We start from the raw sequence: 13,305 nt of genomic DNA, 5'->3' as shown, positions 1-13,305 counted from the left end.
TTGTTACTTTTTCCTTAAGATGGAAATTCTTGCAATGGCTATTGTTGGTTTTCCAAGAAACAGTTCAAAATTTAGTCTCTGAACCTCTTTGAAACACTCCAAACTAAGGTGGGAATGAAAGAGGTGCCCCATTGCTCTCTGGTACTTTCCAGACATGGGGTCTAAGCGTGGCCTTCCTTAGTGGCATGAGTGTCACATTTCCACACAGACACCGGGCGGCCCGGGTGTGGTGGCAAAGTGCTCCGAGTGCCTCGGGATGGAGCTGGAGGGGCTGCCCTGCTCCACCAGGTGAAGGATTCTAGACGGCGCGAGCCAAGGAGGAGGGTGTGAGCGCGCGAGCAAGGATGGCTGCCACCTGCTCCCACATGAATTCCTGAGGGGTGACACGGCACCACAACAAACGACAACCAGACGACAGGGGACTACAGAAGTGATTCCTTGAAGAACACAGGAGAAAAACTAAGTTCAAACAACTTTTATGAATATTGTTAATTTCTATTTGGAACCTGCTAGCCATCGTTTTAAAGAACTTAATTTGAATAATGTCCCCAGAACCTGGAAACTGGTAGGAATCAGTAAGTTGTAACAGTGAGCGCTGAGGTTTTCTCCACCGGACTTCTCATTTACCTGCAGATTCCTTTTAGCTTTAAGACATGGGCTACTTCTCTACAGACACAACACAAATCCCCTAAGTTGATTTTACTCAGGAACACTGTATATCTGAAAGTACATGTACACATTGCCCAGAAATAAAAAGACCCACTGGTGTCAAACACCTGCTACAGATTTATATTCCCCAATTCTCTGTCCAATGAAAATAGTCCAGAGAAATGAAAGATTGGTATCGAACATAAAGTAGTAATCAAAATTATGCTCATTAAGTTACTTAAAATTAATTTCTCTTCTCAAAGTGCTTCAAAAACAAATTAAATCTGACTCCTCTTTTTGTTTAACTGATAATATAGTCAAAAAAATCTTTGATATTTTCATACATAAACTAACATAAGCCAAGAACTCCCACTGATGCAGTGCTTAAAACTATATATTTATAATTTCCTATTTTATTGGCATGAAAATTTCTAAACTTAAAAACCTTCCTGGTAAGTTCTTTTAATTTCTTATGACAAAAATTTCTCACAACACACAAATATTTACAACATGTACATTGTTGTCAGTTCTTTACATTGAATTTCAAAGACGAACATTTTCGTAGGTTACCACAGAACAAAAGCTGTGACTCATGTTTTATTTCATAAACTATTATAAGTTAAAGTGAATAGAGTTTTTAATATTCCTTGTAGCATTTTACAAGTGCAACAGAAAACTTGAAGACCCAAATTAAGATAGCTGTAGTTCATTAGATAAATGTTGCTTGTTGTCATCACATTGTTCACAGCAAATTTTTGAAAAAATAAGCACCAATCATTCTTGCAAAGAACAATTTTATCTAAAAGGATTGAAAAGTGTTAAATACAAGGTCTTTAATTTACACGACAAGCAATAAATACGCTGTATCGAAACTCATCCTGCACACTGCTACCCTCGTACATATAATGTACTGAAAAGTCAGCTGACACGCATGTAACTGTACTTTTTTTTTTTTTTTTTAAAGAAACCAATTTGACTCCCACCTGATGGTCTGCTATTTAGCCAAGGCCACAAATAGTACACCTGGGCTAGCAAACAGTGTGAAACTGACAAAACTCCAAGGGGGAAACATCTAGCAAATAAATCAAAAAGCCAAAGGTCATTGCTGGTGATATTAGCATATAGTAGAAAACCTTAATATGCTGCTACTATGATTTGTTTTAAATTATTGTTTAGTCATATATTAAAGAGCCAGTTGATGCTCTTAAAGTTAAAAAAAGAAAATTGTGTAGCCACATTATTGTTTCCAGCGTCCTGTGCGGAAAGTTGCTATCACTGTACGATTTTGTTTGAGCCTTTATTTTACAACAGGGCTTTACCTCTAACTCAGAATTGCACATAAGAAGGCTATTTAAAAAGTACAATAAAAATGTGCACAAATCAGACTTTTAAGAAGAGTCAGCACGCTGTACACTTTCTACAGTATTATGCTGATAAGTAAGAGACAACGTAAGTGCTGCCACTAAAACGTCTTCAGCTGAGGAATAATTGACTGGAATTTTTATTTCTTTAAAGTAGTTATCCCGGGTCAAATTAAGACCAAGAGCTTATTATGCGTTGAGCCTCAGAGACTGATCTTCTCTTCTCCTGGAAGAAATGTCAATATCTATAGAGTCTTTCCCAACGATGAGCCTCAGCCGCTTAGCCGGAGGAAGAGGAATAAAATCATCTTCAAAGTCATCATCATAGTCATCCTCCTCTTCGTCTCCCTCTGAAGAGGAGGAAGCATCTGTACTTTCCTCCTCGTACTGACTGTAGTCATCCACCTCCATTCGAGACTCCAGGAGAGAAAGAGGATCGCCACAGCACACCCCGTTTTCATGAAGCCCCTCTGTGTATGAGCCCCGACTCTCCTCGTCCCGTTTTAGCTGGATTTTTAATTTTGTAGAACTACTGCCTGATCCTGAGTTAAATCCATTGTTAAGCTTTGCTACATAGAGATTATTGTCATTTTCATGGTCTTTACTTAACTTGATGCTTATTTTCGAAGAATTCATCCCATCATTCTCTTGGTCATTTGTCTTGCTGCTGCTGTCGTGACGCCTACGAAGTGTCAATTTGGGAATCCCGGAGTTATTCTCCAGGATTAACTGTGCATCATACCTTGTGATCCGCCTCTTCTTTTTACTTTTTGCAGTTCGGAAGCTGTCTTTTGTTTTTAAGCTGTCTGAAGTCACCACTGAACCACCAACAGGCGAGGGGGCCCAGTCCGTGTAGCTCCCGGGGACGCCCTCTGCGCCGCTGTGCTCGCCTTGGCCCAGGGGGCACCCCACCGCGTCCAGCCCCGCGCCTGCTCTCCCGGGGGACTCGTGCCCCGGAGTAGCCTCCTCTGCTTTGGCCAGCTGTCTCACCAGTTTTCCTTGCCGTGACTTCTTCTTTGACATGCTGCTGTCACTCTTAGGACACTTGGCATCCCCCTTTAGTGCAGCTTCACGAGCCAGGTCTTCTTCCTGTGCCGCAGGGGCTGGCTGCTCCCCGCCGTCTGCGCAGGGGTCCGTCAAGATGCCTCTACAGCCCTCCAGCGAATCTGGTTCCAGCTTGACGTCGGGGGGCTCCTTCACATTCGTCCTCGCCCTCACCGACCGCCTGGTGGTGTACGTGCAGGCAGCGCCCTCCGCGTGCAGGGCAGCACCTCGCCCCGAGTTCTGTCTGTGCTCTCTTGCTGCGTGTCTAGTTAAGCACCCACCAGCCACTGCGGCTGGGACTGGTCCCTCTGGCTCCTTATCTTTTTTAAGGGGCAAATTTTTGTACAGAACTACCTTAGGCTCTTTAAGCACTAAGTTTCCCATTTCGAGTTTTCTCGAAGCACTCTTTTGCTCCAGCCGTTTGCAATGATTTCTTAATTTTATCTTTGAAAGTAAAGGCTTTGCAGGCTTTTTCAGTTTCTTTGGTACCCTGGAATTACTTATAGGAGTTAGCTGAGATGAGGTAGAGTTGGAAGAAGCTGGAATTCTTGACACAGACTGCCTTGTTACAGTTCTGCTCTTGCTGTTCTTTTTCACACCAACTGAAGATTTTCGGTTAGAAGCTGCAGAAGAAAAAAATAAGAGGATAAAAACAGTCTTGGTAACACAGTAATGTTAAACAAAACAATGCCAACACCCAGACTATTAGCTGTGAAACGCTTAGACTACACAAATACGAGGCAGACAGACCCAGCTCAGTTTCCGCCAGCACATAAGCACTCCCTACAGGTTTCCTTTGTTCTCTAATTTCTGCCCCTAATTTAAGGAGCATCTATTCACTTTCCAGGTAAGTAATTATAGGGTTAAAGAGCTCTCAGCACAGCAAGGACCCAGATTTCGCTCTAAGCTTGTCCTTAATGCATCACAACACTGGTCCACACAGAATATTTCTTTTCCTGATTTAGTATTTTTACCACATAAAATATTTGAAGTATGTTTCCTTTCATAAATTCTTCTTAAAATCACTATTTTAAATGTTTCTAAAATCCATTATTCAGTGACTCAAAGTATATTACTTGCCCAGTAATATAGACCAGAAATATATTACTAATGGGCTCCAGGAGACAAATTGTACCACAGTGCTTTCAAATAAGACAAAGAGACCCTGAGAACCGTATATTATTATTACTCCCAACAGACAATTATCCCCAAAGAACCACACCATCTGAGCTGTTCCCTTCAGCGCTGTGAAGACCAGCAGAGACTCTAAAGGGCTGCGGGACTTACTTGGCCCAATCCCGCCAGTGACTGTCTGCTGCCAACAACCAAACTGAGAGAGGGGAGAGGCACGCTGCTAGAATTACAACTCTGGGGACAAAGGCGGACCCAACTCCTTTCCTCCAGACAAGGATGCAGAAAGCCTGCCATGATCCCACTAGCAATGACAACCTGAGAGCTGACGTGACAGCTGAATGGCTTCTCAAAAGGCTCATATGTGACTCAAGTGTACGCTGACCGTATGGTGAACCTCTGACCTTCCCATTGACTTTCCACCATTTTTCTGTTTTTCTCTACATTTAACATTTTGGACTTATATTTACAGTTTTGCAAGAGTCAATTTCTTGATTACTTAGTTCCCCCATTCCCAACCTGAAAACCTCTTCCCATCAAAATACCCCTTTATTCACTAGGGAAATTGAGATGATCAAACTAATAATCACCACCTCTCACCAGAAACCAGGGAAAATAAGAGACCAAAGAACGAGGGTAAGCCCAGCACGCTGCCCGACAAAGACCCAGGGTCGCCAGGGCAACTGCTCTTCTTTCCGCATGGCTGAGCAAGTTACCATTAGTTAGTTTTTACTGAGACAGGGAAGCAAGAATGCGTAACAAGCATTCCAAAAATATCAAACCACCAAGGACAGAAGTCTCTGTACTCAGGAAGACTGGCTCGTAAACAGCTTTGGGATATCCAAACCAGAATTCCCAGGAACGAGATCCACTGACTGAACCAAGAACATGCTTATCCGTGTGGGCTGCTACCAAGGAGGCAACTTATTTTTAGAACAGTAGGAGTAGTAAAGTTGGGGTGTCACTCAATTTGAGAACAACTGACGTATTATGAGCTGGAATATACAGAACTTGCCAGAAGTTATTTTTAAAATATAAGGATATTCAGAGAATCCTTTTGCTAAAGGATTTCTTTACGCTTACAAGGCTTTCCACAAGGTGACTGAGCAGAGGTGCATACTGATGCAGACACAAGGGTGCCTGGCTTTCTCAAACGGGGCTACACTGATCCTTTGCTCAGTCTGCGGCTCTTCAAGGACAGTTCTGTGACCAGGCATAGTGCTTCTGAACCTTGTTTTTCCTTTTTCTTGCCCATCTTCATTTCATACCTGCAATCACCCTTCTGTAATTGGTCATTTATATCTTGTATCCTTGACAGCACCCCCTCTACAAGTTGGATCCAACCTGTCCCTCTAAAGAGATAGCCTTTGCCAATCCCCCTGACAACCTCATCATGAAATCCAGTGAACACTTTTCGGCCCTTTAACTTTTTTTCTCTGCAGAATGTGACACTGCTAACCATTATTTTTTGTGAAAACCCTCTGCCCTTGGCTGTTCATGACCACAGTCCGCTTTCCCTCCATGTCCCAGCACTCTTCCTCTGTCTACCCCATGGACTGCGATGCTCAGGCCTCTGCTGTCCTAGGCCCTCTGGAAACTCCACTCAGGGCCTCTGGGTGATAAGCATCCACCCCTCCCTGGCGGTCAACATCGACATCTAGCAGGTCCCAAACCACTTTCTCTGGCCTGATTCTCTCCTAAGTTACACGTCCGTATCACCCAATGTCCATTGGGATCTTGATCTTCTCTGAGGCCCTCACAAGTCAACATGCCCAAGGTCAGCTCAGCATCAATCCTCACGGCTACATCTTTTTCTAAGTTCTCTGTCTTGGTCAGTAATACCATCCACGCAGCTGCCCAAGCAGAAACCAGGTCATCCCTGACACGTGCTCCCCGACTGCTCCAACCAATTAGCCACCATGTCTTGCGGAGTCCACTCCTGCAATGTCCCTGGAACCATCCGCTTCTCCCCGTTCCCGATGCCACTACCTCCTGCCTTAACAATGGCATAGCTCCCCCAACATCCCGTCCTCCACCACGCAGCCTGGACAACTTTCCTAGTATACCACGTCCCTTCTGGGCTTTGAACTTTCCAATGACCTAATACTCTTAGAGCCCAAAATTGAAAATTACGGTCACATTCCTCCTTCCACCTTCTACTCCAGCCTTGATGAACTTACTCAAACCCTACACCTGTTCCCGTCTTCATTTGTGAAATTCCCTCTGCTTTGCGGATGTTTTCACTTGGCCAACTTCTCATCCCCTTCTAAGACTCAGCTTAGGAAACACTTCTCTCAGGGAGCCTTTCATGACTTTCTACACGTGCTGTCACCCTCCGCATGAATTCTCATAGCACCTGAGATTCTCCTCACTCTGGCACTTATTCAAAATCCATTAGATGGATCTTACTTTACAGTAACTCTGAATCTGGGCTCTGCCTCTTCCAAGACATTCATTGTTAGCTGGCTGCAGTGAACCACTGACAAAGCACTTCAGTGTGTTTGTGTCCTCAAAAGCACAAGAGACTGTATTTGATGTTACATATTATTTCAAAAGAGATTTCACTTATATATCTATGTATTTACCAGTGAATTCTCATTTTCTCATTATCTCATCAAAAGCCCAGATAAAAGGTGTGCTCATCACGTCAAAGGGCAGAAAAGATGTAGACAGGCTGGGTAACAGAAATGTGAGCAATGTCACTAAGAGGAGAGTCGAGTAGCTGCCTAGGGCTCTTCACTGTCCCACAAAGGTGGGGTCACCCCAGTACCCTGGGGGTTTGAGAGTGTCAGTGACAGTAGGCTCAAGGAGGAAGACAGTGTCACAATGGCAAACAAATAAAAGCCTATCAACAGAAGGAGATCCTGACACAGTGGAGGTAATAAGACGTCTGCGGCCACCCTGCTTCGTCACTAATACACCACGTGTGGCGCTCTTCCCTTGTGGCTGAGGCAAATCCCAAATGCATAAACCTAGACAGTAATTTTAGGTGGAAATACACATGCTTAGCAATTAGTATATACTAGGTACTGTGCAAAATGGTCAAATTAGTATGATCTCAGTCCTAACCAGCATTCTTTGAAGAGCTACTACACTTATGTGAAAACCAAGTTCCTGTGGACTAGCGAGCCTAAGCTTGTCCATCTGGTACGTGGCAGAGATGGGATCTAAACTGAGGTCTGTGGCTCCAGATCTCAAGGTTCTCAGCACTATTACACAGCCTCAAAGGCATACCACAGAGTTAACATGGGGCCAGTCCCAACTCATGGGTAAAGGGCCCATGGCATGGCTGCCAGTTACTTCAGGGTGTCCTCAAAATCGTAAGGCAGCTCTGTGTGGGCGTCAAGAATCACAGCCAGATACAAGAGCAGCAGAACGACGTCAAAGCTCCCGAGTGCTTAGGCTGCATCCACGCTCTGTGCTGGACAAGCCCCAGAAATGCAGTCAGCGTGAACCGAGGTAATACAGGGGCCACTCACAGCCTGGCACCTTCAGAACGTGAGGATCTGAAAAACTCTCATCAGGACTGTAAAGACTTCAGTTCAGGGAGTTTATCAGGCATAACAGGTAGCCTCCACCTTTTGCAACTAACACAGGCAACAACTGCCTGTAACAGGTGCTGGCAAGGACTCTGAAGCAGCCTGCAGGCTTAGCAGAAGTGTTCAGATTGGTCAGTGATGCCTGCGGTAGGCGAGAGTGAGGGGGGTGACCCAGCCCGCTGTCTCTAGAAGAGCGGTCCTTATGTGAGATAAGCTCATTCCACTGGCCAGGTCTTCTGGGTCTCACACCAAACTGTGCACTTTCAGTGACTTGCATCCACAACATGAGCACTAGGTGGGTGGCCCAGGCACTGAGGCATAAGAGGCCTAAAACCCAGAATCTTCCAGTAATGGCATTATCAGTCAGGTTTGTGGACTCAATTTATGAAAATGGAGTTCTTGTCTTCTCCCTGGGTGTGAATGCAAACGGCCAAGTTGTGGTTCTTGAGACACCTTTCAAAAAAGGCTCTGTGTGGAAGGAAGAAATAATTTTTCTTCCAACCAGGCAGAAATGTTTCTTTAAAAAGACCATACATGCTGTTCAAAGAAAGCAGTTCCTCTTTTTTCATCAGTTGCTAAATTCTAAACCAACCGCAGGGTAAGATGGGTACTCAGTCTACACACGTGATGCGTGCCCACTCCCCTTGGGGGAGGGGCTTGGGCAGCTCTGGCTTTGCTACCAGCTGTAGTCTCAAAAAGTCTTTCAAACAGTTATAAGGGTATGGTGGAAACACAAACGCAAAAAGAAATACAGCCTAAAAGAATACATGTAAGAACCTGAGAAAATACTGCCGGGAACATCGTTTAGTGCACCCCGCTCTCTGAGATGACTGGGGAAAGCCTCTAGCTCCTTCAGAACACCAAGCACATCTAGCAACGGCCACACGACCCACACAGTTAGTTATACCAACTCTCGAATTACCTAAGACAATCATTCTGCAGAAAGGTAATTTGAATAAAGTAAGCACCCTCATGTAAGCAGTTACTGTAAAGTGCTGTATTTCTTTTCTGTAACGCGGAGGCGACAGCTCAGAGGAATTAACCTGTCTCCTCTAACCTTTAGGAAGTGGCATTTATTGTCTGCTCTGCACAGTTACTTGTGCACTTGTCCTGTCCGGGAGCTAAGGCATAAACTCCTTGAGGGAGGGGCTCAAGTCTCACACCTTTTTGTATTCCTTCAACAACTAGCAGGCTTTGACCACGTATTTGGTTTATTAATAAATATTCCCTAGATGGTCACAGAGTAGACTACTCAACACCTTCCAAAAAATATTTGTATTTTGATCTTTTAAACTAAGTGGTGTACTGAGCTCAGTATCTATACATTAGTAATATAGTTAGCACACAAAAACACAACCCCCCACGAATATCGCAGAGCCGTGTGGACAGTGTGGGGGCCATCTCCAGGTACGGATGGCAGCAGCTAAGTGTCTTCATGGATACATTCATAAAATGGGTTTCACAGGTCTCCAGTTTCACCAAGGAACCAGACTCAGAAAACAAAATGTTGATTATATGCTGCATTTATTATTAAAACCAACAGTCAACAGTGAATGACGAACTAACTGCTCTTTTTCGTTCACCTTGGACATTAAAGACTAGAATAGGAACACAGTATTGCTTCTGTACTACAGAGGCTACCCCTGGCCTCTGACTCCCAGCAGCAGGTAGATTCAGGAATTCATAGCAGTGACATTCACCATCGTGGGAGATATTTTCCCTTCCCTTTGGAATTTTTTGTAGGGGAGAGGAGCACCTGGTGTTGGGCTGAAAACACATGAAGACAGGGAGAAGAGCCTAGAATAATCAGATCTCAGAGGGAACTTAAGCGCTGGGAAGTATTTATGGACATTTATCCTGCCAAAACAGGCCTACTGTGGGATCACCAAGTTAAAACTTTTAAACTTTATTCCTATTGGAGACAGGCTGGACTAGAGAGCCTACTGCTTCGTGGCAACCAGAGAAAACGGGTGTTACCCAGATGAAGAACAGCAGTGATCAGAGTGGTTCCAGGACTTCAAAGCTCCACCAACGTGACGGGTTTTCCTGGGCTCATTTAGGCTTTCTTCTCTCTCTTTTCTCTTTATTCTTCGTTCTCTTTTTCCAGTTTCCAGCAGGTTTTGCCCCCACACAACTGGTATCTTAAAGCTTGCTTCTTTCTCCTTTTTGTCTCTCTTGCTACTCTCAGGAGTGGCTATTACAACACATCACGGTATAGCGACATTCAAACAGCTCCTCTCTCACAATTCTGAGTCTGGTAACTGGTGGTTTGGTGAATGGGGTCAGTTCATTTTGAAAAAGGCAAGCAAGTAGTGAAAAGGTGGAAGCCTTGAGGCCAGAAGCTATGAACCCCCCCAAGTCCATCATCCATCCTAACAGACTGGCTAGACTCAGACCACGTGTGTGCCTGGGTGATTCCACCCCATCCTCTGTCTTCTTGTAGGACCTAACAAGATCATTACAGAGAGACTAACACTTTGAAAATGCTTCTCTCAAACATATGATGACCCTGGAACACATGATGAAGAATTTAATGTCCAGTTACCAAGTAGTCAAGAAAGCACAGTCTAGAGTACCACATTAAATCTGGAAGCAGGATACAGACTGCTTTTGGAACCTTGCAGTGCTGATGAAGCGCATGAATCCCAGAGTTTCTCTCAATATTTAAAAGATCAAAACTATTAAAGCATGCTTTAGAAAGCAAACTGTGTAAAAATACTTAAAAAAAATATGCTTATCAAATCTCCCTTACTTACTTGCATTGTTTTTTTCCTGAGTGGTATCTGCATCAGTGTTAGAGCTGACAGATTGACTGTCTGAATTTTTGCTGCTGTCACCTAACTTTTTAAGCCTATTTAAACGTTTATCTGTTTCTCTGAGTCCATATTTGCTATTGATAAGAGGAGCAGGCGCAGGCAGTCCCACTCTGGATTTAAAAGCACCAGTTCCCCGTCTGAAAGAGAAACAGCACAGGTTAAACAAACAGCATACTTACTGACAATAAGCCTGGTTGCTGAGGGCACTGGGCCACATTAGGTCAACAGATGTCTTGAACTGATGAGGCCTGAATCATTACTAGAAATCTGCCAAGTGTAGAACTCTTAAAATAAATTAAATATGTATATAAAATTAATGCAAAAAAAGATGCAGGCTTAAAAACAATTTGTTATGACTCTTGTTAATCAGTTATTAATTGCGAATGAGAAATTACTGGACTCCATAGACTATCAAGTGTAGGTAAAAATAATTAATTTTTCAATTTCAAAACTAGATGGTACAATACTTAGGTCTAAACCTGTAGTGTAAATAACCCACCTGTTAAATATATCCCAGCTTTGTTCTGCACTATTTAACACTATGTTACTGAACATCAAGAATTAACAAATTAAAAAAGAAATCAGAGAATTTCCCTAAATAAAGTCATTACTTAGAATTTAATGTTAGATACAAACAAATCCTAACTGAAATTCTGTATAAGACTAGACTATGTTAGTGAAAATCTGACTTCTGAAACAACAAAAACTGTTAAATTCAACCTTTAAACCCTTACTGAAATAAATATGAATGAACACAATTAACAAAATGTTACTAAATAAAAGACATTAAAAGACGTGCTTTTACCACTGGCTAATAATGATTTGTGACCTGCTTTAATTGTCTGTATAAATGATTCTGAAGTGGGTGCCTAATAAGTCCTCCTAAGCTTCCTTAATCAATTTAGCTTTGCAAATCTTTGCTTTATTCAATGGATAAAGGTAAATTTCTACTTGGCTCTATTCAAAAGAATAAGTAAAGTATAAATTAATGAGGTTAAAAAAATAAAGCACTAAATACTGCATTTAAAAAATGAGAAATCTCTTTGGCCAAAAGTGCCTTCTTCACTGACTTGCCCTTTTTTGGCCTTAGCTTACTGAAGAACCATATGACAGCCTCTGAACTTGTGGCAAAATTGTGAACACCCTCCATTATGCAAGCAATATTGCTCTCTGTAAGATCCCAAGAGATTTATTCGCTCCAGGATTTAGATGAAGAGAAAATAATTTTCTCCCTCAAGGAATCTGAGTGTTCACCTTTTGCTGAGAGAAGAAAAAATTCATTTTCTCTCCCTATCCTCCTAAACCACTTAATGCTAGGGCACACAGACCTACTCCTGATACAGACTACTTTTGGTTAGTAAGGTGAGCATTACTGCTTTCGTCATCTCCCTAGAATGGATCTGATTCTATTTTTTATGAATGCTTTTGTAAAACAACAACAAACTTATTGTGGGACTGCCTCAATTCTTTTTTCAAAAGTTGCATTAGAAATTACTGTAAAAACCTCTAGGTAATCTTCACAGTTACAGTCCACTCCACCCTAAAGTGTATTCAGAAGGTAAATGCATTAATCCTGCAGGCTGTTTCATTTCATATGGATTAAGAAGTTGATAAATTATTTTCAGATCTTCTATGCCCTTTCACCATAACTTTTGGTTCGTTTCTGGAAAGATGAATCATATTTAAATATAAAATAAATGATCACAGTGGAATTATTTTATCTGGAAACCAGTTTTCAAAAGTAAAACTACCATCTGCTTCTCTACTTCCCACATCTTTTTTGTGTAACTTATTAAAGTAATACATGCTTGTTTGCCGCAACAAGTGAAACCACCTTAGGATACGTATCCCTAAAGTGAAAGTTAACAGTGCTTCCCAAGCACACTCCCCACCAAAGCCCCCAGGCGCCAGTGCCAGCACCTCATCTTCCACTCCTTTGCCACGGGCTACACATACACCTGGTTACACCTACTGCTGCTTCTTTTTAAGCGAACAAAACCAAAATAGGATAATATCATACGTTTTACTCAGTAACCAGCTTTCCTTATCATTACATCGTGCACAAATAAACCTGAACTGAACGTACGTTTTGAAAGCTGTATCTTTTAATGGACTAAACATTTCATAATTTATTCAAGCACTCCACTGGTGACTACTGAAACTCCTAAGTCTATTTCTGCTTGCACCACGAAAACTGCTGCTCTATTGCTCTGGAAACGAAAGCCTTACTAACTAGCGCTCCTATTTCCATAGGATAGATTCTGCCATATGGGACTGAATGCCAGATAAAGGGTGTGATTATCTTGAACAAATATTGCCAGATTACTTTCCCAAAGGTTTTAGCAATTTACAGCCATACTAACGCTATATAAGTGCCTGCTTCTCTACATCCTCTTTGGCAGCATAGAGTATACCTTTAAATTTTGTCAATTTGATAGTGAAAATGAATACCGAATTACCATTCCATTTTCTTTGTTTATGGCCATCATTTTCTGTGCAGCATCTTCCTCACCTTTCTTTTCTCTACTGGAAGCCTGGCTTATTTATAAGCTTACAGGAGCCTTTTGCCCTTTTTGGGAAATGTGTACTTTTTTCCCCTTCAGTTTATCATTTGTCTGAATGTCACTTTCGACTATTCAAAATTTTCTGTATTTATCATTGCTTGTCTTACTTTCAGATTTCCACTACTCCAAGGATAGGCATATGTAGTCTCCTAAATTTTTTTCTAATAGTTTCACATTATATTTTTTAATTTAAATTTTTAAT

At 42.3% G+C, this 13,305-nt stretch overlaps 1 protein-coding gene across 6 annotated transcripts in view; it reads right to left on the bottom strand.

Annotated features, from left to right (window-relative positions):
* Nucleotides 1–474: 474 nt before the first annotated feature.
* The window catches only part of KMT5B (lysine methyltransferase 5B), a 50,711-nt gene continuing 37,880 nt past the window's right edge, over nucleotides 475–13,305 (bottom strand). For all 6 annotated transcript variants that reach the window (XM_031448579.2, XM_031448580.2, XM_031448578.2 and 3 more), the window contains 2 exons: nucleotides 10,480–10,676; nucleotides 475–3,676 (listed from right to left, as the gene is read on the bottom strand). In XM_031448579.2, the coding sequence (XP_031304439.1) occupies nucleotides 2,199–3,676; nucleotides 10,480–10,676 (1,675 nt within the window). In that variant the 3' untranslated portion in view covers nucleotides 475–2,198. The remainder of the gene's footprint in view (nucleotides 3,677–10,479; nucleotides 10,677–13,305) is intronic.

Source organism: Camelus dromedarius, chromosome 12, assembly GCF_036321535.1.
Source record: "Camelus dromedarius isolate mCamDro1 chromosome 12, mCamDro1.pat, whole genome shotgun sequence".
NCBI classification, from domain to species: Eukaryota; Metazoa; Chordata; class Mammalia; order Artiodactyla; family Camelidae; genus Camelus; species Camelus dromedarius.
Note: the sequence above shows the minus strand (reverse complement) of the source record. Positions and strands in the feature narration are given on the sequence as shown.